General features: G+C 44.6%; 2 protein-coding genes across 2 annotated transcripts in view; one reads left to right on the forward strand and one right to left on the reverse strand.

The window, feature by feature from the left end:
* Positions 1 to 5,468, reverse strand: part of LOC139789259 (zinc finger SWIM domain-containing protein 6-like) — a 12,781-nt gene extending 7,313 nt beyond the window's left edge. The window contains exon 1 of the mRNA XM_071729757.1: positions 5,390 to 5,468. Within this exon, the coding sequence (XP_071585858.1) occupies positions 5,390 to 5,468 (79 nt within the window). The remainder of the gene's footprint in view (positions 1 to 5,389) is intronic.
* Positions 5,469 to 14,594: 9,126 nt separating this feature from the next.
* LOC139789140 (zinc finger SWIM domain-containing protein 6-like) lies at positions 14,595 to 17,058 on the forward strand. The gene is made up of 2 exons (XM_071729668.1): positions 14,595 to 14,598; positions 16,182 to 17,058. The coding sequence occupies exons 1-2, from the start codon at positions 14,595 to 14,597 to the stop codon at positions 17,042 to 17,044; spliced, it is 867 nt and encodes a 288-aa protein (XP_071585769.1). The 3' UTR covers positions 17,045 to 17,058.
* The last annotated feature ends 7,489 nt before the right edge of the window (positions 17,059 to 24,547 follow it).

The following is a 24,547-nucleotide window of genomic DNA, read 5'->3' on the forward strand; positions in this document are numbered from 1 at the left end:
TGAAGTAATCTGCACACTACTAGAAGCTGGTTTTGCTATAAAAAGAAACAAGGTCAAGGGACCTGCCAGAGAAATCCAGTTCCTGGGAGTTAAATGGCAAGATGAACAGGACAGGAGATAAAAATGTACTCTACACTGCAGCCTGTGATAATGGTCCCATCTAGAGCCTCTGGCAGAAAGCACCAGATGAGACTCGAGGTCGACCCCTAGGGTTTTGGATTCGGCAGTATAAAGGTTCAGAGGCCAATTTTACACTCCAACTGAAAGAGAAATATTGTCTGCTTATGAAGGAGTTTGAGCCACTTCAGAAGTGATGGTACTGAGGTAGTTACATGGATGGTCAAGGGGAGGATCTCGTCTACAGACCATGCACTAATGCCACCTGGAGTAAGTGGATTGTCCTGATAACACAGCAAGGATGAATAGGGATCCCTGATTGTCCAGGCATCGTGGAGGTGATTAAAACTGGACAGAGGGTAAAGATTTGGAATGCCACCAGATGAGATAGGGAGCCGTGCCGAGGAAGCCCCTCCATATAATGAACTTTCAAGATGATAAGAAGTTTGCTCTCTCACCGATGGATCCTGCCATCTTGTAGGAAGTCAGCAGAGGTGGAAAGCAGCAGTTTGGAGTCCCACATGACAAGTCACTCAAGCAGCTGATGGGATGGTAAATCAAGCCGGTTTGCAGAGGTAAAAGCCATCCAGCTGGCCCTGGACATTGCTGAACGGGAGAAGTGGCCAGTGCTTTACTCTACAGTGACTCATGGATGGCAGCAAATGTCTTGTAGGGGTGGCTAAAGGGATGGAAACGGGACAGCTGGTGGCACAGGGGGAAGCCTATTTGGCTGCCACTCTGTGGCAAGCTATTGCTGCCTGGTTAGAGACACTAACGGTAAGGTACAGCACGTGGACACCCACGTACCTGAGAGGCAGGCCAGTGAAGAACACCGGCAAAACCATCAGGCGGACCAGGCAGCTAAAGTGTTTCAAACAGATTTAGACTGGGAGCACAGGGGTGAACTGTTTTTAGCTCGCTGGGTCCATGACACTTCAGGTCACCAAGGGCAAGGTGCAACGTACCAATGGGCCCGTGACTGAGGGGTGGACTTAGCTTAGACATTATTACACAGGTTATTCGGGTGGACTTAGCTTTAGACATTATTACACAGGTTATTCATGATTGTGATGTATCTGCAGCAATCAAACAAGCTAAACGGTTAAAACCTTTGTGGTACAGGGGATGTTGGTGTAAATACAAGTATGAGAGGCCTAGCAGATAGATTACATCACACTCCCTCAGACTCGCCAGGGTAAACACTGTATGCTCACAATGGTTGAAAACAAGCACTGGGTGTTTGGAAACGTACCTTGTGCCTCATGCCACTGCCCGTAATACTATTCTGGAGATTGAAGGCAAGTGTTGTGGGGCACGGTACGCCAGAGAGGATCTAGTCAGACAATGGGACTCATTTCAAAACGCATCTTATAGGCAACTGGGCTAAAGAGCATGGTGTAGAGTGGATATACCATATCCCCTATCATGCACCAGCATCTGGAAAAATTGAACGCTACAACGGCTTGCATGAAAACCACCGTGAAACAATGGGGGGGGGGGACGACACGGACGACTTTCAAAAATTGGGATATGCATTTGGCAGAAGCCACCTGGCTAGTTAACACTAGGGGATCTATCAATCGAGCCGGGTCCTGCTCAATCAGACCATTTACATGCAGTGGATGGGGATAAATTCCCTGTTGTGTGTGAAAGGAACCTATTGGGAAAAACTGTTTGGTCTATCCTGCTTTGGGCAAAGACAAACCCATCCATGGGCTTGTTTCTGCTCAGGTCCAGGAGGCATTTGGTGGGTTATGCAGGAGGATGGGAAGTCCATTGTGTACCACAGGGGAACTTGACTCTAGCCAAGAGCTTTTAGTTCCACTTTATATAGTTTTAATTGTTATATAATAGTAATTAGTTGTATTAAGTGCTTTTTCCCTAGGATAATGCAGTGGTGTCCGAGAGTCTCAGGAAGAGCTTGCAGCATGTGAGGGCATGAACCCTGACAGACCCTGTGCCCATCTGTCTTGCCTTGAGAAACTGCCATGATATGGATCTGCAGCCTGGACTTAGCAAGATCTTGTTTGACGGCAGGGCATCTCCGGATGAGTTACTATGGAGAGAAATAGAATGGAATAAGGGGTGGAACGTTATCGTTTGAGGATGAGGAACTAAAGGAGGGCTTCGGACTCTGAGAGGGGCGGAATGCAAAGGGAGGGATCTATTCCCTCCCATTTCCTGCCCATACTCTATAAAGATCAGGCAGACCGGCAGATGGTCCTCTCTTTCATCTGCTCCTTGCTTCACTGCTGTTCCCCTGCGCTCCTTTACCACCAGCTCGTCATGCGCTCTTCAGAGTCCACATCCATCGGGTGCTGAGAAGAGCCGTAGACCCCCCTCCTGAGTCGACCTGCCGCAGGGGGCCCTCAGGCACCTATCCCTGCCGTCACTGACTCGGGTTGTGTATAAATATTTGGTTTTTTGTTTCTTTATCCCTTATGTTATTGCCTTTCCCCTGTGTTAGTAAATCTATTGCCAGTTTTTTAATTTCCATCTTCAAGTCTTTAGTCTTTATTCCCCTTTTTATCTTGCTTTGATGAGGGGTAGTAGAAAATAATTCTGTCTTTGGTTTTTGTTCGGCCAACCTGTTAAGCCGTGACAGAAGCTGTCTTCATTGATAGCACAGATCTTGGACAGATCTTGGACAGATCAGGAACACCCTTTAGGAATAAATGGCTCAAGAATGTATCGAGCAGATGTTAAATAGTTCTTTGGCTACATTATAAATTAAATTCAGCTTCTCCATGGTCAAGACATCAATATATAGTTTATTTTAAAACCTTGAGATGTTTTATCATCACTGAATGACTCCTCTCTTAGTGGTCTCAGGTTGTGAGTTTAATCAAATGAGAGGTACCTAATTCCAGAATAGTTCAAGTCAAGAAGCTTTTCAGGTCACAAAACTAGATATAGTATTGCTTTTTACTCCCAAGTTAGGACAGCATTGAAGCTGCTATATGTCCACTATGCATGCTGAAGGCTTTTTGTGACTGATCATCCTTTTACAGACACCGCAGTGAGAGAAATTATCAGAGAAGACATTCAGAGTAGTCATTCACACATATCTTTTTGTTTTACCTCCTTCCTCCCTCACCTTTAGGAGAACTCAGTCCAGAACCCTGTATTGTCTCTTGGTTTCACTCTACTTGGGAAAAGCTGAAAATCATCTTGGATATTGAAGAGTGTTATCTTTCAATTATTATTTGATAGGCAAAGTCACCTAGATCTTTCTCTTCGATGGAGAGAATAGGACAGATATTTGCACTTCAAAGCATTTTGTCACGGTTAGGCCCAGCTCGTATCAACCAGGCCTCTGCTCACTCACCCCCCACCCCCACCATGGGACAGGGAGGAGAAAATCCACCTAAAGGCTTGTTGATCAGACAAGGATAGGGAGGTTGTCATTCTCCAATTACAGCAACAAGCAAAAAACAGACAGGTTCAACTTAGGAGAAAAACACTAATTTAATCTACAAAAAAAACAAAAAACCCCTTGGTGGCCAGATCTTAATACCTTCTCCCCCTGCTCCCTTCTTACCAGGCCCAGATTACTTCACTCCTGCCTCCTCCCCAGCAGCACAGGGAACAAGGAGGGGGGGTTTAGGGTCAGTTCACCACGCGTTGTTTCTGCTGCTCTTTCCTCCTCAGAGGGAGGACTCTCGCATTTTTCCTCCGCTCCAAATGTGGGGTCCCTCTCATGGGAGAGAGTTCTGCATGAACCCCTCCAACATGAGTCCCTCCCACAAGGTGCAGTCTCTCAGGAATGGACTTCTCCAGAGTGGACTACCCACAGAGTCACGGTCTGCTTTGGGAACAGTCACCTCCTCTGGAATGGGGTCCTCCACAGCTGCAGATCCACATCTGCGCCTTTCTGCAATCCTGCACAAGCTGCTGCTTCACGTCTGCCTACCTGTGACACTTCAGGGGCTACAAATCCACATTTACTCCACTGTGGTCCTTCAAGGACTGCTCCACCATGCTCCTCCATAGGTTGCAAGGAGACAGCCTGCCATCTCACCACAGGATGAAAGTTCTGCTCGGGCACCTTTCCCCCTCCTTCTTCTCTGACCTTGGTGTCTTTTCTCTGGCATTAGTTTCTCCTCTCCTCTCCTCTCCTCTCCTCTCCTCTCCTCTCCTCTCCTCTCCTCTCCTCTCCTCTCCTCTCCTCTCCTCTCCTCTCCTCTCCTCTCCAATTTTTTTCAGTTTCATTTTCCCTTTCTTGAATATGTTACTCAGAGCACTGGAATAGGCTGCCCAGAGAGGTTGTGGTGCCGCCTGGATGCATTCCTACTACCTCCTGTAGTAGGTGACCCTGCTGTGGCAGGGGGGTTGGACTCGATCATCTTTCGAGGTCCCTTCCAACACCTAAATTTCTGTGATTCTGTGGTACTTGCAGAGGTGCATCCAGCTTCCCATATCTGCTCGGCCTTGGGCAGAGGCAGGGCAGGGAATGCAACTGCCGGAGCTTCCAGCAGCTTCTTGCAGGAGCAACCCCTGTGGCCCCCCCTGCTTCCAAAACACCACTGCACTGACCCAAGACACATTTTTACTTTTTAAAAAATATTTAGGTTGCTCTTCACAGATTAATTTCCTTTCTCTCAAAATGCTATTCTCCAATCTAGCATTTAAATTACTGTTTAGTTCAAATAATGCCATGATGTCTGATGCCAACAAAGCTGGCCTTATGATGTAACTTTGGGTGATGTACAACCAGTCACCAATCTCCCAAAGTGTGCATGTATGGAGACCAGTATGGAATCACTGATGAATGTGTAGAATCAGACTTAAAAATCATGTGTGCATTTGTGCTCCAGACTGATTAACTGATCCTTAACCCAGCCCTCATCAACCAAGGCAAACTCATCCTTTACCCTGACTTCCTCAGCCTCCTTAGGGGCCTGGGGCTCCTGAGGACATCCTCCAGCTGTATACACAGAGGCAAAGAAGGCATTTAGCAATTCTGCCTTCTTTGTGTCCTGTCATCAGGGCACCCACCTCATTCAGCAGTGGGGCTACATTGTCTCTAGTGTTAGTTTTTTATCTGCTATGTATTTCAAGAATCCCTTCCTGTTGTCCTTAACCTCTCTTGCAAGGTTTAATACCAAGGAGGCTTTAGCTTTCCTAGTTTCTTCTCTGCATTCTCTGACAACAGTCATATTCCTCCAAGTAGCCAGCCCTTCCTTCCAATGTATAGATTCTCTTCTTCCGTTTGAGTTTACCTAGCAGTTTCACTGTTCAACCATAATGGTCTCCTAATTCCCTTACATACCTACTTCTGTTGCACATGTTACCAACCACCTCACCATTTCCCGCCGTCGCCAATTCAGTGTTGACAGCGTCATCCGCATCACCTATTAAAACAAAACAAACAAAATACAATTTAATTTTATTGCCAAACCAAGACAATATACCAACAGGGATTAAAGTTACTCATATACACTGAAGTTCAAAATGGCAGCCTTTTACCCTCTCCACTCCGCTACCTCTTTTTATCTGGTATGTCAGAATACAAATAGTATTCAGCCATCTTAAAAGAGCATACAGAGCGATTACAATTGCAGGTCCTTCAAGGCTAAAGGAGAAACTCAGTTTTTTTCAGGGAGGAGAAAAAACCAAAACACCCATACAAAAAAAGCCCTTCTTAAACCAACAAAAAAGCCCAACCAATTACCAATTATTCTAATTATATTATGTCTCCTCTCTCTATGTATGTGAGTCTTCAAATGTGTCAACTCTTGTTGGGCAAAGTAACCCATCTAATTTTTCCCCATCTACCTTTTTTTTCATTGATTTCAACAATGCAGATAGGAATTAGAGCGTTCTGTGACTTGACTGGCTCCTTATGCTACAAAGATATAAATAGACACTTCCAGAATGTCCTGGTTTGGGCCAGAATAAAGGTAATTTTCTATCTTGTACTTTTGCTTTCATCTAAGTCTCTTGGAAGTAGCTGCAGTTGATGAAATTAACAGCAAGTTTCTCAGACAATGAGATGCCTTCAAATGCCTTCCTTCAGTCAAATACCTTCCTGCTTCCCCTTCTTTGCCTGTCCCTGTTTGCTTCGGCATCCTGGGAGGATTCTGTCCGTTCATTTGCCTGTGGTCCTGATCCGTGCCAGCCTGAATCTGTGTGTTCCTGCCTTCAGCTCCCGACTGCTGCTGACTCCAGGAGTCCAGCCTGGACTTTCCCAGGGCTGCCCTGCAGCCTTGGTGGTGATGTGAGAGTTATTGGGGGAAAGGGGGGAGGAACATGGTATCAATTTTCCTGTATATTTGTATATATTTAGTAATTTTTCCTATTTATCATTACTGTTTCATTAAAGTTGCGTAGTTTAGTTTCCAACCCATAAGTGTCTCTCCCTAATTCTCTCTCCTTCCTTTATCTGGGAGGGGGATTAATAGAGAGCATCAGTCATTCAGTTTAATTGCCGGGCCAGTGTTAAACCGTGACACAGATTTATCCAGATATTTTTAATAAGTCCATAGCAGCAATTTCTCTCTCCGAAAAAGAAGTCCATGCAAAGAAGTTCCATTGTAAAACCACCAGAATCATAGAAAAAGGACTTTCAGGTCTGATTGCAACACCCACATTTTACATCACTTGCAGTTGTTGCCTATGTTGTTTCTCAAAATATGGGCAACAATGTTTATGCAGTAAAACAAACACTGCATGAAAAGCTTGTTTCAGCTAACCAGACAGAGCCCAGAGATATCTAGATGATGAACATAAGTAGTTTTACCTTTACAGTACTCATGATATGATATACAATTGCATTACTATTTGCAGCAATTAAACAAAGAGCCAGGTCAATCAGAGCTTTCAGTGATGATCTTCATATAAGAACTGACAAAATGCACACACAACAGCTTGGAATCAGCAGCATTTGTAAGAGGGTTCTCAAGACATATCCTCCCCTAACTCTAAGACATCTTCAAAGTGGAAAGTAACCTCTCTTGTTTCTTCCACCACCTTCTTTAGTCCTAAGCTGGACATAAGATAATTAAGAGGATGGAAAGACTGCTGAGGAGCACAAATGCACACATGATTTTTAAGTCTGATTCTACACATTCATCAGTGATTCCATACTGGTCTCCATACATGCACACTTTGGGAGATTGGTGACTGGTTGTACATCACCTAAAGTTACATCATAAGGCCAGCTTTGTTGGCATCAGACATCATGGCATTATTTGAACTAAACAGTAATTTAAATGCTAGATTGGAGAATAGCATTTTGAGAGAAAGGAAATTAATCTGTGAAGAGCAACCTAAATATTTTTTAAAAAGTAAAAATGTGTCTTGGGTCAGTGCAGTGGTGTTTTGGAAGCAGGGGGGGCCACAGGGGTTGCTCCTGCAAGAAGCTGCTGGAAGCTCCGGCAGTTGCATTCCCTGCCCTGCCTCTGCCCAAGGCCGAGCAGATATGGGAAGCTGGATGCACCTCTGCAAGTACCACAGAATCACAGAAATTTAGGTGTTGGAAGGGACCTCGAAAGATGATCGAGTCCAACCCCCCTGCCACAGCAGGGTCACCTACTACAGGAGGTAGTAGGAATGCATCCAGGCGGCACCACAACCTCTCTGGGCAGCCTATTCCAGTGCTCTGAGTAACATATTCAAGAAAGGGAAAATGAAACTGAAAAAAATTGGAGAGGAGAGGAGAGGAGAGGAGAGGAGAGGAGAGGAGAGGAGAGGAGAGGAGAGGAGAGGAGAGGAGAGGAGAGGAGAAACTAATGCCAGAGAAAAGACACCAAGGTCAGAGAAGAAGGAGGGGGAAAGGTGCCCGAGCAGAACTTTCATCCTGTGGTGAGATGGCAGGCTGTCTCCTTGCAACCTATGGAGGAGCATGGTGGAGCAGTCCTTGAAGGACCACAGTGGAGTAAATGTGGATTTGTAGCCCCTGAAGTGTCACAGGTAGGCAGACGTGAAGCAGCAGCTTGTGCAGGATTGCAGAAAGGCGCAGATGTGGATCTGCAGCTGTGGAGGACCCCATTCCAGAGGAGGTGACTGTTCCCAAAGCAGACCGTGACTCTGTGGGTAGTCCACTCTGGAGAAGTCCATTCCTGAGAGACTGCACCTTGTGGGAGGGACTCATGTTGGAGGGGTTCATGCAGAACTCTCTCCCATGAGAGGGACCCCACATTTGGAGCGGAGGAAAAATGCGAGGAGTCCTCCCTCTGAGGAGGAAAGAGCAGCAGAAACAACGCGTGGTGAACTGACCCTAAACCCCCCCTCCTTGTTCCCCTGTGCTGCTGGGGAGGAGGCAGGAGTGAAGTAATCTGGGCCTGGTAAGAAGGGAGCAGGGGGAGAAGGTATTAAGATCTGGCCACCAAGGGGTTTTTTTGTTTTTTTTGTAGATTAAATTAGTGTTTTTTCTTCCTAAGTTGAACCTGTCTGTTTTTTGCTTGTTGCTGTAATTGGAGAATGACAACCTCCCTATCCTTGTCTTGATCAACAAGCCTTTAGGTGGATTTTCTCCTCCCTGTCCCATGGTGGGGGTGGGGGGGTGAGTGAGCAGAGGCCTGGTTGATACGAGCTGGGCCTAAACCGTGACAAAATGCTTTGAAGTGCAAATATCTGTCCTATTCTCTCCATCGAAGAGAAAGAATCTAGGTGACTTTGCCTATCAAATAATAATTGAAAGATAACACTCTTCCAATATCCAAGATGATTTTTCAGCTTTTCCCAAGTAGAGTGAAACCAAGAGACAATACAGGGTTCTGGACTGAGTTCTCCTAAAGGTGAGGGAGGGAAGGAGGTAAAACAAAAAGATATGTGTGAATGACTACTCTGAATGTCTTCTCTGATAATTTCTCTCACTGCGGTGTCTGTAAAAGGATGATCAGTCACAAAAGCCTTCAGCATGCATAGTGGACATAATAGCAGCTTCAATGCTGTCCTAACTTGGGAGTAAAAAGCAATACTATATCTAGTTTTGTGACCTGGAAAAGCTTCTTGACTTGAACTATTCTGGAATTAGGTACCTCTCATTTGATTAAACTCACAACCTGAGACCACTAAGAGAGGAGTCATTCAGTGATGATAAAACATCTCAAGGTTTTAAAATAAACTATATATTGATGTCTTGACCATGGAGAAGCTGAATTTAATTTATAATGTAGCCAAAGAACTATTTAACATCTGCTCGATACATTCTTGAGCCATTTATTCCTAAAAGGGTGTTCCTGATCTGTCCAAGATCTGTCCAAGATCTGTGCTATCAATGAAGACAGCTTCTGTCACGGCTTAACAGGTTGGCCGGAACAAAAACCAAAGGACAGAATTATTTTCTACTACCCCTCATCAAAAGCAAGATAAAAAGGGGAATAAAGACTAAAGACTTGAAGATGGAAATTAAAAAAACTGGCAATAGATTTACTAACACAGGGGAAAGGCAATAACATAAGGGATAAAGAACAAAAAACCAAATATTTATACACAACCCGATGTCAGTGACGGCAGGGATAGGTGCCTGAGGGCCCCCTGCGGCAGGGTCGACTCAGGAGGGGGGTCTACGGCTCTTCTCAGCACCCGATGGATGTGGACTCTGAAGAGCGCATGACGAGCTGGTGGTAAAGGAGCGCAGGGGAACAGCAGTGAAGCAAGGAGCAGATGAAAGAGAGGACCATCTGCCGGTCTGCCTGATCTTTATAGAGTATGGGCAGGAAATGGGAGGGAATAGATCCCTCCCTTTGCATTCCGCCCCTCTCAGAGTCCGAAAGCCCTCCTTTAGTTCCTCATCCTCAAACGATAACGTTCCACCCCTTATTCCATTCTATTTCTCTCCATAGTAACTCATCCGGAGATGCCCTGCCGTCAAACAAGATCTTGCTAAGTCCAGGCTGCAGATCCATATCATGGCAGTTTCTCAAGGCAAGACAGATGGCACAGGGTCTGTCAGGGTTCATGCCCTCACATGCTGCAAGCTCTTCCTGAGACTCTCGGACACCACTGCATTATCCTAGGGAAAAAGCACTTAATACAACTAATTACTATTATATAACAATTAAAACTATATAAAGTGGAACTAAAAGCTCTTGGCTAGAGTCAAGTTCCCCTGTGGTACACAATGGACTTCCCCATCCTCCTGCATAACCCACCAAATGCCTCCTGGACCTTGAGCAGAAACAAGCCCATGGATGGGTTTGTCTTTGCCCAAAGCAGGATAGACCCAAACAGTTTTTCCCAATAGGTTCCTTTCACACACAACAGGGAATTTATCCCCATCCACTGCATGTAAATGGTCTGATTGAGCAGGACCGGCTCGATTGATAGATCCCCTAGTGTTAACTAGCCAGGTGGCTTCTGCCAAATGCATATCCCAATTTTTGAAAGTCGTCCGTGTCGTCCCCCCCCCCCATTGTTTCACGGTGGTTTTCATGCAAGCCGTTGTAGCGTTCAATTTTTCCAGATGCTGGTGCATGATAGGGGATATGGTATATCCACTCTACACCATGCTCTTTAGCCCAGTTGCCTATAAGATGGTTTTTGAAATGAGTCCCATTGTCTGACTAGATCCTCTCTGGCGTACCGTGCCCCCACAACACTTGCCTTTCAATCTCCAGAATAGTATTACGGGCAGTGGCATGAGGCACAAGGTACGTTTCCAAACACCCAGTGCTTGTTTTCAACCATTGTGAGCATACAGTGTTTACCCTGGCGAGTCTGAGGGAGTGTGATGTAATCTATCTGCTAGGCCTCTCCATACTTGTATTTACACCAACATCCCCTGTACCACAAAGGTTTTAACCGTTTAGCTTGTTTGATTGCTGCAGATACATCACAATCATGAATAACCTGTGTAATAATGTCTAAAGCTAAGTCCACCCGAATAACCTGTGTAATAATGTCTAAAGCTAAGTCCACCCCTCAGTCACGGGCCCATTGGTACGTTGCACCTTGCCCTTGGTGACCTGAAGTGTCATGGGACCAGCGAGCTAAAAACAGTTCACCCCTGTGCTCCCAGTCTAAATCTGTTTGAAACACTTTAGCTGCCTGGTCCGCCTGATGGTTTTGCCGGTGTTCTTCACTGGCCTGACTCTCAGGTACGTGGGTGTCCACGTGCTGTACCCTTACCGTTAGTGTCTCTAACCAGGCAGCAATAGCTTGCCACAGAGTGGCAGCCCAAATAGGCTTCCCCCTGTGCCACCAGCTGTCCCGTTTCCATCCCTTTAGCCACCCCTACAAGACATTTGCTGCCATCCATGAGTCACTGTAGAAGTAAAGCACTGGCCACTTCTCCCGTTCAGCAATGTCCAGGGCCAGCTGGATGGCTTTTACCTCTGCAAACCGGCTTGATTTACCATCCCCATCAGCTGCTTGAGTGACTTGTCATGTGGGACTCCAAACTGCTGCTTTCCACCTCTGCTGACTTCCTACAAGATGGCAGGATCCATCGGTGAAGAGAGCAAACTTCTTATCATCTTGAAAGTTCATTATATGGAGGGGCTTCCTCGGCACGGCTCCCTATCTCATCTGGTGGCATTCCAAAATCTTTACCCTCTGTCCAGTTTTTAATCACCTCCACGATGCCTGGACAATCAGGGATCCCTATTCATCCTTGCTGTGTTATCAGGACAATCCACTTACTCCAGGTGGCATTAGTGGCATGGTCTGTAGACGAGATCCTCCCCTTGACCATCCATGTAACTACCTCAGTACCAATCACTTCTGAAGTGGCTCAAACTCCTTCATAAGCAGACAATATTTCTCTTTCAGTTGGAGTGTAAAATTGGCCTCTGAACCTTTATACTGCCGAATCCAAAACCCTAGGGGTCGACCTCGAGTCTCATCTGGTGCTTTCTGCCAGAGGCTCTAGATGGGACCATTATCACAGGCTGCAGTGTAGAGTACATTTTTAATCTCCTGTCCTGTTCATCTTGCCATTTAACTCCCAGGAACTGGATTTCTCTGGCAGGTCCCTTGACCTTGTTTCTTTTTATAGCAAAACCAGCTTCTAGTAGTGTGCAGATTACTTCCCTGCCTTTTTCAAAGACTTCTTCAGCCGTATTACCCCATACAACAACATCGTTAATGTATTGCAGATGGTCTGGAGCTTCACCCTTCTCCAGTGCAGTGTGGATCAGTCCATGGCAGATGGTGGGACTACGCTTCCACCCCTGAGGCAGTCGGTTCAAGGTGTACTGGACGCCCCTCTAGGTGAAAGCAAATTGCGGCCTGCACTCTGCTGCTATGGGAATGGAGGAAAATGCATTAGCAATGTCAATATTTGCATATCATTTGTCTGCCTTAGACTCCAGTTCATACTGAAGCTCCAACATATCTGGAACAGCAGCACTCATTGATGGTGTAGTCCACAGTTAATCTCCATCCTCTATCAGGCTTCTGCACTGGCCATATAGGACTGTTGAAAGGTGAGCGAGTCTTGCGGATCACTCCTTGGATCTCTAATTGGCGAATAAGATTTTGTATGGGGAGCAGGGAGTCTCTGTTGGTACGGTACTGGCGACGATGTACTGTGATAGATGGAGTTGGTACCTGCTGTTCCTCTACCCTCATCAGGGCCCACCACAGAAGGGTCATCTGAAAGTCCAGGCAAGGCAGACAGCTGGTGAATGCCCTCAGTTTCCACAGCTGCTACACCAAAGGCACACTTATACTCTTTTGGGTCCTTGAAATACCCTTTCTGGAGAAAGTCTATACCAAGGATGCACGGAGCATCTGGGCCAGTCACTATACGGTGGGTGTCCCAGACATTTCTGGTCAGGCTCATTTCAGCCTCCACTACAGTCAGTTCTTGAGACCTTCCTGTGACTCCAGAGATGGTAATAGAGTCTGCTCCTTCGTGATTCGATGGTAGCAAGGTCCACTGTGCACCAGTGTCTTCAAGGGCTCTGTATTTCTGTGGTTCTGCTATGCCAGGCCACCGAATCCACACTGTCTAGTAAACTCGGTTATCCCTCTCCTCCACCTGGCTGGAGGCACGGCCCCTCTACTGCTGAGTACAGGGCCCACACTGAACAGAAGGGTTTGTGTGGCAAACTGGCCCCTCACTGTTATTTCCTTGACTCATAGTTGGACTGGAGATCCATCTGCTCGGGCCAGATTGGAGCAGCCATCCTTCTGGAAACACTACCCCCAGTGGTATTACTTTGCAGCTCCTGTACTCTTGCACACAGGGTAGCAGTGGGTTTGCCATCCCATATACTCATGTTTTCGCCAAGGTTATGTAGGGTTGACCGCAGAGAACTCTGTGTCGAGTTCTTCCTACCCTGAGCTGGCCTCCTAGGGAAGCACCTATTTTCGATAGTTGATACATGAATCCATTCAGGAGAATAACGAGTGATACTCTCTGTCTCCATTTTGGTTAACTAATCATGCAGCTTCTCAAAAGAGGTTTTTATCTCCTCAGCTGTGGTTTTTAACTCCTCAGCCATTTTTTCCACAGCTGAGACATGAGCCTGTAGAGGGTTAGAGACACTGTCTTCATACTGTCTTAACTGGCTAATAAATTCACTGACAGTTGATGGTGTTTCATCATCTTCTCCAAAGACCCTTCCCGCCCCCAAAATGTGGGAGTACGTATCAGGGACACGCTGTGCGAGCTTTTTAAGCAGAGGCCTCCTGTGTGGCATTTCATCGGGATCTTCAGGTGTTTCCCTATCACTATAGATGACCTCCCCGAACTGCCAGCTCCCTCAGATATTTGATGCCTCTTTCCATGGTATTCCATTTAATAGTGCGACATTTGATATCCTCCTTTTAAGTTTATCGGCTTTTTACTACAGATAAAAGTGTTTACAAAGACTAAAAGTACCAGCTTTTCTCCCAATTACCTTATCAATTCCCCATCTCTGGCTAACGATACCATCTGCTGCGCCTCTCTGCACTCCAGGTCTACCGTAGCTGCCCGCTTGTCCCAAACAGAAAGCATCCAAGCAGTCAGTGATTCACCTTCATTGCAAGCATAATCCTTTCTTAAATTTCGAATCTCTTCCAGAGACATAGATTAGACAATTATCTCAGGTTCCAAATCACTCTCCTGTGTCGTTCCTGCCTCGGGCTGACTCTCTCGCTGATCAGTGTTTTCTGTTGTCTCAGTGTTTTCTGTTGTCTCTGTCTCTGAGTCATCATCATCACCCCTTCCTGGGCGGTCCAACTTCTTTAGATGCTTTCTGTGGGTTGTGACAGGGGCGACAAGGGCTGGTTCGGAGCCAGCAGGGGAGGTGTCCCTGCCTGGTGGTGGTGGCGGCGGCAGTTTTCCTGCACAAATATCAAACATTGAACCACCCCTGTAACATATTTAGGCACAACAATAACCAAAACAAGTAACACCAATCGTCACTGAGGCCTCGAAACTCTGGTGGGCCGAACTCGCCAGAGAAAGGAACAGAATCATTTTGCGTACTGAACACATTCACCACAGAGTCTCGAAACTCCCCAATGAAATTCCTAACCGGACTCATTCCCGCAGAAACCGCTGTTTTAACAGCTTAGTAAATTATCATGGCTGGGAGATGGGTACATACAAAACAACATGCGTGGATTAGTAAATTCAAAAAGGCAGTATATAACAAGTCTTTCGCCCATGCCATTTTGAAACCCATTTTTCTTTTTTTCAATTTCCAACTTTACAATATTTTCAATTAAAAGAAAAATTTAAATTTGAGCCCCACGTTGGGCACCAATTATTCTGTCATGGTTTAGCAGTTTGGGCTGGCCACAAACCTAATGACACAATTCATCCCACACACACAAAGGGAAGATAAAAGGGGAATAAAAACAGGAGACCTTAAGTTGGAAACTGAAAACAAATGGATACAGATTTTACTAACACAAGGCAAAGGTAATAACATAAAGGGTAAGGTAACAAGGAATACAAATATATAAATATATATATATACAGCCCGATAGCACATGGCAAGCTTGAGGTAACAAACAGTAGCACAGCCAGCAGGAGTTGAGAGGAAAAAGAGGGAGGAGTTGCTGGCTTTCTGAGTATGGCAGGAAATGGGAGGGAATAGATCCCTCCCCCTCTCAAAGTCCGAAAAGCCCTCCTTCTTTAGTTCCTCCTGTTCAAACGGTGACAGTAATTTTTTTTTTTTTTTTTTTTTTTTTTTTTTTTTAAGATGTGCTCAGTATTAAATGCCATGGTATTCTGTTAAATGAGACATTTAGCATGCTTTCATATTCTTGTTGTGCATGCTCTGTAGACTCATAGAATCATAGAATTTTTTTGGTTGGAGAAGACTTTTAAGATCATCAAGTCCAACCATTAACACTACCAAGTCCACCACTAAACCGTGCCTCTAAGCACCACATCTAGATGCCTTTTAAATACATCCAAGGATGGTGACTCCACCACTTACCCAGACAGCCTGTTCCAGTGCCTGACAACCCTTTCAGTGAAGACATATTTCCTAATATCCAATCTAAACCTCCTCTGGCACAACTTGAGGCCATTTCCTCTTGTTCTATCACTTGTTACTTGGGAGAAGAGACTAACACCCACCTCGCTACAACCTCCTTTCAGGTAGTTGTAGAGAGCAAAAACAGTCATCCCTAAACTTCCTTATCTCCAGGCTAAACAACCCCAGTTCCCTCAATGGCTCCTGCTTGTGCTCTAGACCCTTCCCCAGCTTCATTGCCCATCTTTGGGCATGCTCCAGAACCTCAATGTTATTCCTGTAGTCAGGGGCATACCTTGAGATACGCATTGAGAAAAGTAGTTAAAATTGCCTTTTAAGTGTTCAATGTGTGGGCTGCTTTTGAGTGATGTGATGAGGCCAAATGAGCCAGAACTTTTTGTCCAAATTCTCTTAGATAACAAGTAAAACATATCAGTTGTCACACTGGGAGATTCAAGCTTATCTTGCAGGCTTTTTTGTTATCTGCATTTTGGTGATTGCTACAGTTTGCGCAATAGCTTTTTTTTTAATGTCCTTTTCCAGCCACGTTATCTGATTTAGCGCTTCTTGCTGAAGTACGTCTCCTTTGATGTACTGGCAACCTCTTAGTCTTTGAAAATGAAATCTATCTCTTGATGAACATTTATACCTCCTAGGTTTTATCAGTTGTGGCTGATCCTTTCTTTCTCTCCCCAGGTGTTTATGCACTGGATAGTATCATGCAAAACTGGTTTACACTTTTCACTCCAACAGAAGCTACTAGTATTGTTGCTACAGCTGTGATGTCCAACAGCACCATTGTCCGTCTGCATCTGGACTGCCATCAGCAGGAGAAGCTGGCCAGCAGTGCTAGGACACTTGCTCTACAGTGTGCCATGAAGGATCCTCAAAACTGTGCCCTCTCTGCACTGACCTTATGTGAAAAGGATCACATAGCTTTTGAGACCGCTTACCAAATTGTTCTAGGTGCTGCTACAACTGGCATGAGCTACTCACAGCTTTTTACTATAGCACGATACATGGAGCACCGTGGTTACCCCATGCGGGCCTACAAGCTGGCCACTTTGGCCATGGCGCATCTCAACCTGAGTTACAATCAGGACACACACCCTGCCATTAATGATGTTCTGTGGGCATGTGCACTCAGCCACTCCCTTGGGAAAAATGAGCTAGCAGCTATAATACCTCTGGTGGTCAAAAGTGTCAAATGTGCCACAGTACTGTCAGATATTTTGCGTAGGTGTACTTTGACCACTCCTGGCATGGTGGGACTTCATGGAAGGAGGAACTCTGGTAAGCTCATGTCAGTGGACAAAGCCCCTTTAAGGCAACTCTTGGATGCCACGATTGGAGCCTACATTAATACAACTCATTCACGTCTCACTCACATCAGCCCGCGACACTACAGTGAATTTATAGAGTTCCTCAGCAAGGCCCGAGAGACCTTCCTAATGGCTCATGATGGAGACATCCAGTTTACACAGTTTATTGACAACCTAAAACAAATCTACAAAGGCAAAAAGAAACTGATGATGTTGGTTCGTGAGCGGTTTGGTTGATGAAAATGTGTGAAGGGGGGGGACGGGTGGTTTGTTTTTACTTGAGCCTACCTTTGTGTCTTTTTGAACTTAGAGAAACAGAGCCACACTGGTATTGTATGTGTACAGTTATGCTGAGCTTGCAAACTGTCATGTTGTGAAAGTTTATTTTTTTCCTTTTTTCTGTTTTGTGTGAGAGAGAGGTTTAAAAGGTTTGGTTTACACTGAGTATATGTTGTCAAGTGGCAAAAGCCCACATCACTCTCCTGTTCTTTCTGTATATGTTCACAGCCTCAAAACCAAACATATATTGCAATGGCTTTAAAAAACAAACAAAAAACCTCCATCCTGTGATAATTACCTCAAATGGATTCAGCTTTACTCCTTTGTAGCTCATCCTTACATTTCAGCATATTTAAACAAATCAACAAACGAAATAGTAATAGTTAAAAGGCTGACCATGTGGCTTTGCAGTGCTGTTCATCTTGAAGCATGGCACACAACGCTTGTGCATGTGGAAACTTAGCGACTGTCAACATACATTCTCAGGGATTTATTAAAAAAAAATAATGAAAAAAGAATGAGAGCATTTATTGTACTGTATATATATTATAGTATATGTCTGAATATTGAAAACATATAACATTAATTTATATTTTAAAAAAATCTATGTAATGCAAAATACTTGAAGATGCAATAGCTTGGTTTTAAAAAAAAAGAAAACCTATCCTAAGGACTAAAGTGCGCCTTGCTTCAGGGTTGGCTCAGGTGGTGAACTATATGCTGGCCATCTGTGCAGAGCCACCTTTTGGACTGCATGGTTGGACTGACACCTATTGGGGGAAATTAAATATATATATATATTTGTAAAAACCCCGTATACATATATATGTATACATACATGCTCATAACAGGTACTATAGTAAAGAGGGACAACAAAAAATACACAGCCAGAGCAGCAAGCCTTAGCATTAAGAATACAGTATGCCAGAATCGGAGTTTGTGCCTCCTAGCCTAGGAAACTTAAAGAAATATCCTTTTTAACACAAAATGCAAAATCATTGACATGATACGTTACACCTTTGCAGTGAGCTAATAATAAGCTAACCTTTGTGCACAAATATATATATATAATATATATATTCTGCATAGTTTTTTTGACTTTGTGCAGGACAGAAAGTTGTGTAGGTATGACTGTTTTAATTTTCTGTTCATTTTTCTAATATGTTTTATTTTCTCTAGAATTACTCAAACAAAAGCAGCCTTCTATCTTGCCTTGTCTTAATGCTTTAAAACAGCCAAACTGGAGATCCAACTACTAAACCGTTCATTATATTATTAAATACCAACTTTGGTTACAGTGTAGTGTCTTTACTTTAGCTGATGGTTCTGTATCCTTGTGCTTTTTAAATCTTTTTTATGTTTTGGCGCAAAAGTTGTCCAGTGTCTCTTATTCCCTTCATTAGACAACATGCTAGAGGTATGTTTATAGGCATTTTTGTTTAGAAAAACAATTTCATGCTATTTTATTTATTATAATAGGTAAAAGGGTTGTACTTCATCACTCATGTAAACATGCTTATGAAGTTGAAAGTAATTAAATTTGATACACTGATATCAATTTATTTATGTAACTAAATCACTGTTTTATAAACTTGTTAACGATCAACAATTTTTTTTTTTTTTTTATTAAAATTAGTTTTTTGACAGTTGATTCTGCCTCCTTTATTGTGTCTGTTACTGGAGTTAAATTGTGTATGGATAGTTCTTAATGGATAGATCTTAAATGCCCAGCTTGCAACTTTGGAGCATTATGGCTAATGTGACCACCAAGACCAGGAAAGAATGGTAGTGTTCACAATTGCAACTGCTCCTTTGCTGGTGGAAGGTGACCTAGTGCATCAGAGGGACCAAATGCTGACTACAATTGAAGGTGTGTGGTCTATACAATTAACCGCAAGCCTTGACATATTGCCCTGGTGGGATGGAAGAGTGTGGGGGGACATGTTCCCACTCAGTGGATTATTTGGGTGACCATGAGAGTTGAGATGTGCTGCAAATCTGTACAAGGACAGTTCTTTCTGTCCTTTAGCTTTCCTAAAGCATTTTGTGTATTCGGATGCAGATGGGCGACCCTTTCTTGGGGTACGGCGCTTCTTAGTCAAAGAGGTGTTCGCAGGAAGGTGCACAGTCAGTGCTCTGATTTTGCTGCCTTTAGACTCGGCTAGCCTTGTTCAGTGCTTCTACTCCAGACTCAGCTAACCTCCTCCTTTGGCTGCTCGAGAGCGAGCTGAGCATGTGTTCAGAAGCTCACCTTTTAGTGGCCCCCCAATCCTGCTCATGCGCAGCTGAGGCAAACCCTAATTGGGCGGGGGCCGAGTCTTAACACAGGTGGGCTTAACACAAGCTCACGTCTCCCACCTCGTAATTAGCACCTGAGTGCCTCAAACATGGGGCTGTGTACCCATGCGCAGGCCATTCCTCTACACATTCTGCTACATTTGGAAGTGTGTGGCTCACTCCACCCAGCATAGAGTTCCTGCTCACAAGCTGACAGCAAACATTTCTGCTTTTTTAGAGCCTTTGCTCTGTAAGATATGTATAAGTTTTCCAGCCCACAGTGATTAATGGGATACAGCACAGTTGGAAATCGAAGAGGAGCTTTCTGCCTTACCAAGATCTTTATCATCATAGGTATGTTATGTGATGTCATATACATGACATGAACACCTTTCACTTTTTTTTAATATCTTCAGCTGAAGAAAATATTAATATGCAGCAAGCAACTATCAGAGATGCCAGTGTACCCATGAATTCTGACAGAGAGACTTGTGTCACTGGAAGATTAAGGAGGAAAAGGTCTGAATCTTTGTACAACTTAGGTCAGTATGGAAGGGCTTTGGTAGTGGGGGAGGGGCATCAGGGGTGGCTACTGTGAGAAGCTCCCCTGACTCCAAAGACGGACCCAAGTCTGGAAAAGGTTGAGCCCATCAACGACAGTGATAAACGCCTCTGCGATTAAAGTAAACTGCTAAAAGACCTGCAGGAGGGAGAAGAGGAGAGATGAGAGCAATACCTATGCAGATACCAAGCTCAGTGAGAAAGGAGGGGGAGAAGGTGTGCTGAGCAGAGATTCCCCTGCAGTGAGAATCAGGGTGGAGAAGCCTGTGAAGGGCCACAGTGGAAGTAACGTGAACCTGCAGCCCTGCAGGACCCTGTGCCAGGAAAGGTGGCTGCACCTGAAGAAGATCATGACTGGGAAGCCCACACTGGAGCAGTCTGGTCCTGAAGGGCTGCACCTCGTGGGAGGGACTCATGTCGGAGGAGTGCTTGAAGGACTCTCTTCTATGGGAGGGACACCACTTTGGAGCAGGGGAAGACTGTGAGGAGTCCTACCCCTAAGAAGGAAGGATTGGCAGAATGAACTGACCTCAACCCTCAATCCCCATTGCCCTGTGCCGCTGGGGGGTGTTAGAGAAACTGGGAGCAAATTAATTTTAATTTGGGCCTGGGAAGAAGGGAGGGGATGGGGTAAGGCATTTAAGCTCTGGTTTTGTTTTCTCTTTGTCCTGCTCTGATTTGATTGGTGAAAAATTAAAGTGATTTTTTTTTTCCCCCAAGCTGTCTGTTTTGCTCATTACCATAATTGGTGAGCGAACCTTCCCTTGTCATTGTCTCAACCCACAAGCTTTTTGTTCCATTTTGTTATATTTTCTCCTTCCCATCCCACCATGAGTGGAAGGAATGAGTGAGCAGCTCTTCTTTGTTGCCAGCTAGGCCTAAACCACTTGTCATGTAAAATATGAACCTTACCAAGCCTTGCTGAGTTGTCCTGACCTGGTAGTATTAGCATTATACAGCTTCTGCAACTTCTACCCCTTCCAAGTCTTGAATCCTCATTATGTGTTTGCTTCATTACTTTGTTCTAGATTAATTTTCTGCTACAGACATTAAAGAATGAGAAGGATACTCCATTCTGTAATAGGGCGTGTGTGGGTGTGTGAGGGGGGTTTGCCTCTTACAAAGAGAGATTCCAGGGGAAAAAAGTAAGAGCTTTTTGGCTGAAAACTGATCAAATATTTCCAAAACTACATATGGGAATTCATTTTGAAGCATGAGAAAGCCTAGTCAAAATACAAGTCTCAAATACCTTAGCTTCTTTTCAGAGCCTTATATTTGAGATATGCAACTGAACACCTCGTATATCATTGTCACAAAATGCTATAGTGCTTTTCTACACTCCTTTCAATGAGAATCAGAGAATCATTAAGGTTGGAAAAGACCTCTAAGATCATCAAATCAAACTGTCAACCCAATACTACCATTCCAACAAAACCATGTCTTCAAGTGCTACATCCACATGTGTTTTGAACACCTCCAGGGATGGTGACTCTACCACCTCCCTGGGCAGTCTGTGACAATGCCTGATCACGCTTTCAGTAAATAAATTTTTCCTAATATCCAATCCGAACCTCCCCTGGTGCAACTTCAGGCCATTTCCTCTTGTCCTATCAACAGTTATGTGGGAGAAGAGACCAACCCCCACCTCACTACAACCTCCTTTCAGGTAGCTGTAGAGAGTGATAAGGTCTCCCCTCAGCCTCCTCTTCTCCAAATTAAACAATCCCAGTTCCCTCAGCCAATCCTCATAGGACTTGTTCTCTAGACCCTTCACCAGCTTGGTTGCTATTCTCTGGACATGCTCCAGCAACTCAGTGTCCTTCTTATAGTGAGGGACCCAAAACTGAACACGGTATTAGAGGTGCAGTTTCACCAGTGCCAAGTACAGGGGAACACTCACTTCCTTAGTCCTGCTGGCCACGCTATTTCCGATACAAGCCAGGATGCTGTTGGCCTTCTTGGCCACCTGGAAACACTGCTGACTCATATTTAACTGGCTGTCAATCAACACCCCTGGTACTTTTCCTCTGGCCAGCTTTCCAGCCACTCTTCCCCAAGCATTGCATGGGGTTCTTGTGATCCAAGTGCAGGACCTTGTTAAACCCCCTTCAACTGACCTTGGCCCATCAATCCAGCCTGTCCAGATCCCTCTGCAGAGCCTTCCTTCAGGCAGATCAACAGCCCTGCCCAACTTAGTATCATCTGCAAACTTACTGAGGGTGTACTCAATCCCCTCATCTAGATCATTGATAGAGATATTAAAGAGAACTGACCCCAGTACTGAGCCCTGGGGAACACCGCTTGTGACTGGCTGCCAATTTGATTCAATTCCATTCACCAAAGCTCTCTGAGCTTGGCTGTCCAGCCAGTTTTTAACCCAGTGAAGAGTGCACCTGTCTATGCCTAGCTTCTCTAGGAGAATGCTGTGGGAGATATGTGTCAAAAGTGTCAAAGGCTTTACTAAGGTCCAGGAAGATAACATCCACAGCCTTTCCCTCATCCACTCTTCTCTTGATGAGAAGAAGGAATTTTTTACTATAAAAATTCAGAGGAAAAAGGAGAAAATCAGAAGGGAAAAGAGCAGCAAAAAGCAGCGACCAGCAACAGGAAGCAGCACCAAGGAGCAGCAGTGAGCAGCACCACCAGTGACTTCAGAGAAGGAATAGGGACCCCAGGCTGCTGGATGGGGTGATTCTCCAGAGGGTGAAAAGAACGCTAATCTGTTCACTTTCTTCTCTTTCTTTTCTTAAAAAGCTTTCTCCTGGGGGTGATTCATTAGTTTAAAGACTTGTTTTCCTACCTTTTTCTCCCACTATTAACCCCTTCCTAAGACTCCTTTCCAGCATGATATTTCCTTTTTCCCCTAAATAAACTGTTGCAATTCGTTTAAACCATAAAGCTTTTACAATTTGTGCGGCATATATGTGCAGTGGCTAATATTTCCTCACAAAATATAAAACAATAATAGTTACGGACTGTGAAACCAAGTAGGAATAGCTTGGTTACTATAAGACTGTTGTGAACTGTCACTGAAATCCTGGACTTGGACACATCTGTTGCCCAGTCCAGTGTGAGACTTTTCTGGTTGGGAAGTAATTACCAGCTGAGGAGAGCAAGCTCCATATTTACATGTTTGTATACACATTTGTAATTCTCTATTACTACCTTATTAAACCTACCTAAGTTTTTTCTTCCAGCCTTAAACTCTCTCTCCCTTATTCCCTTCTTCGTCTTCCTCTGAGAGGGTAGTAGGGAATAACAGAGGACATCTGTCACTGTCTAAAACCGTGGCAGATTTATTGGTGCCCAATGTGGGACTGGAATGTTTTCATAGGTCTACACTTCAATATTTCCATATTTTATTTTGGTCTGTAATGTTGGAATTTAAAACGGTGACTAACATGTCATCCATTGGTGTGCTATACTCTTTCCTTGCAAATAATAACTTATCAACATTGTGGTCCAACTCGTCATATATATCTTATTATTTAAGCCTCTCAAGTATGGGTTTGTTTCTTCTTGGTTGGGGACGCTGTGCAAAAGGCATTGTTTTTTTGTCATTTCTGACACCACTAATCTACTCTGCAATAAGATGGGTAGTGGCTCTGCCCGGGTACTTTGGACAATTTCTAATGAACTGTATTACAGATTATGTCTTTGATTTTTTTAATGGGAAATTATACATCTTCTCATCACATTAAGGTGACCCTATCAAGAGTTTGGAGGTTCTGGAAATAGTTGTCCCTGTTTCTATATGTTACTTATGCTTAATGTGTCACAGGGGTGGTTTATTATCAATAGGCATAGGTGCAAGAGTTACAACACAAGTATGTGTAGCAAGACGAACCTCTCTTAGGGCACGGCGCTCCAAGGTCCAACAGGTGTCCCAGCAGAAGTTTGCAAATAGCGCTCTGAGTCTATTTCCCTCAGGGTTGATTAGTGTGACTCAGTGCTACTGCTCCAGACTCAACTAACCTCTCTGCTGGCTTGCTCAGGAATGAGCTGAGCTTGTGCTCCAGGCCTCACCTTTTATTGGCCCCCTAATCCTGCTCATGTGCAGTTAGGGCCCGCCCTAATCAGGCACAGGTGGGCTTAACACAAGCTCATGCCCACTACCTGGCTGATGTAAACACTTTGAAAATACAAAATATGTCTCTCGAATCAGTATTTTTTCTGCTCTTTTTAAAATATACCAAACATCCTCAATTAACAGATTTTTTCCCCAAACTTAACTAGCTTCTGTTTTATATCATGCTTGACAAGCTCCTAAAGATAAGACTGCTTATCCAGTTGCCTCCTGGTACACGGTCCAGACAAAGATAATAAATTGAGCAGGGTACCAAGGACTGAAAGATAATAATAAATAAAAGAGAAGTTCTTGAGATGGCAAAATCTGTGTTAGCTTTAGCAAGTCTGTGTGCCAGTGATTTATGAAAAGACAGAACTCCTTCTGCTGTATAAAACTCCAAGAGAAAAAGGAGAAGTGCGCGGCTCTTCTTCCCCCCCCCCCCTCTCTCGGCACTTCGGTTTCAGCTACGGGACAGAGAAGCGGCAGGAGCAGCAGACCCTACGCACCCGACTACAGCCAGAGGCCAGGGCCGGCGGACGGTGATAACATCTTGA

This window comes from Heliangelus exortis, chromosome W, assembly GCF_036169615.1.
Source record: "Heliangelus exortis chromosome W, bHelExo1.hap1, whole genome shotgun sequence".
Taxonomy (NCBI): Eukaryota; Metazoa; Chordata; class Aves; order Apodiformes; family Trochilidae; genus Heliangelus; species Heliangelus exortis.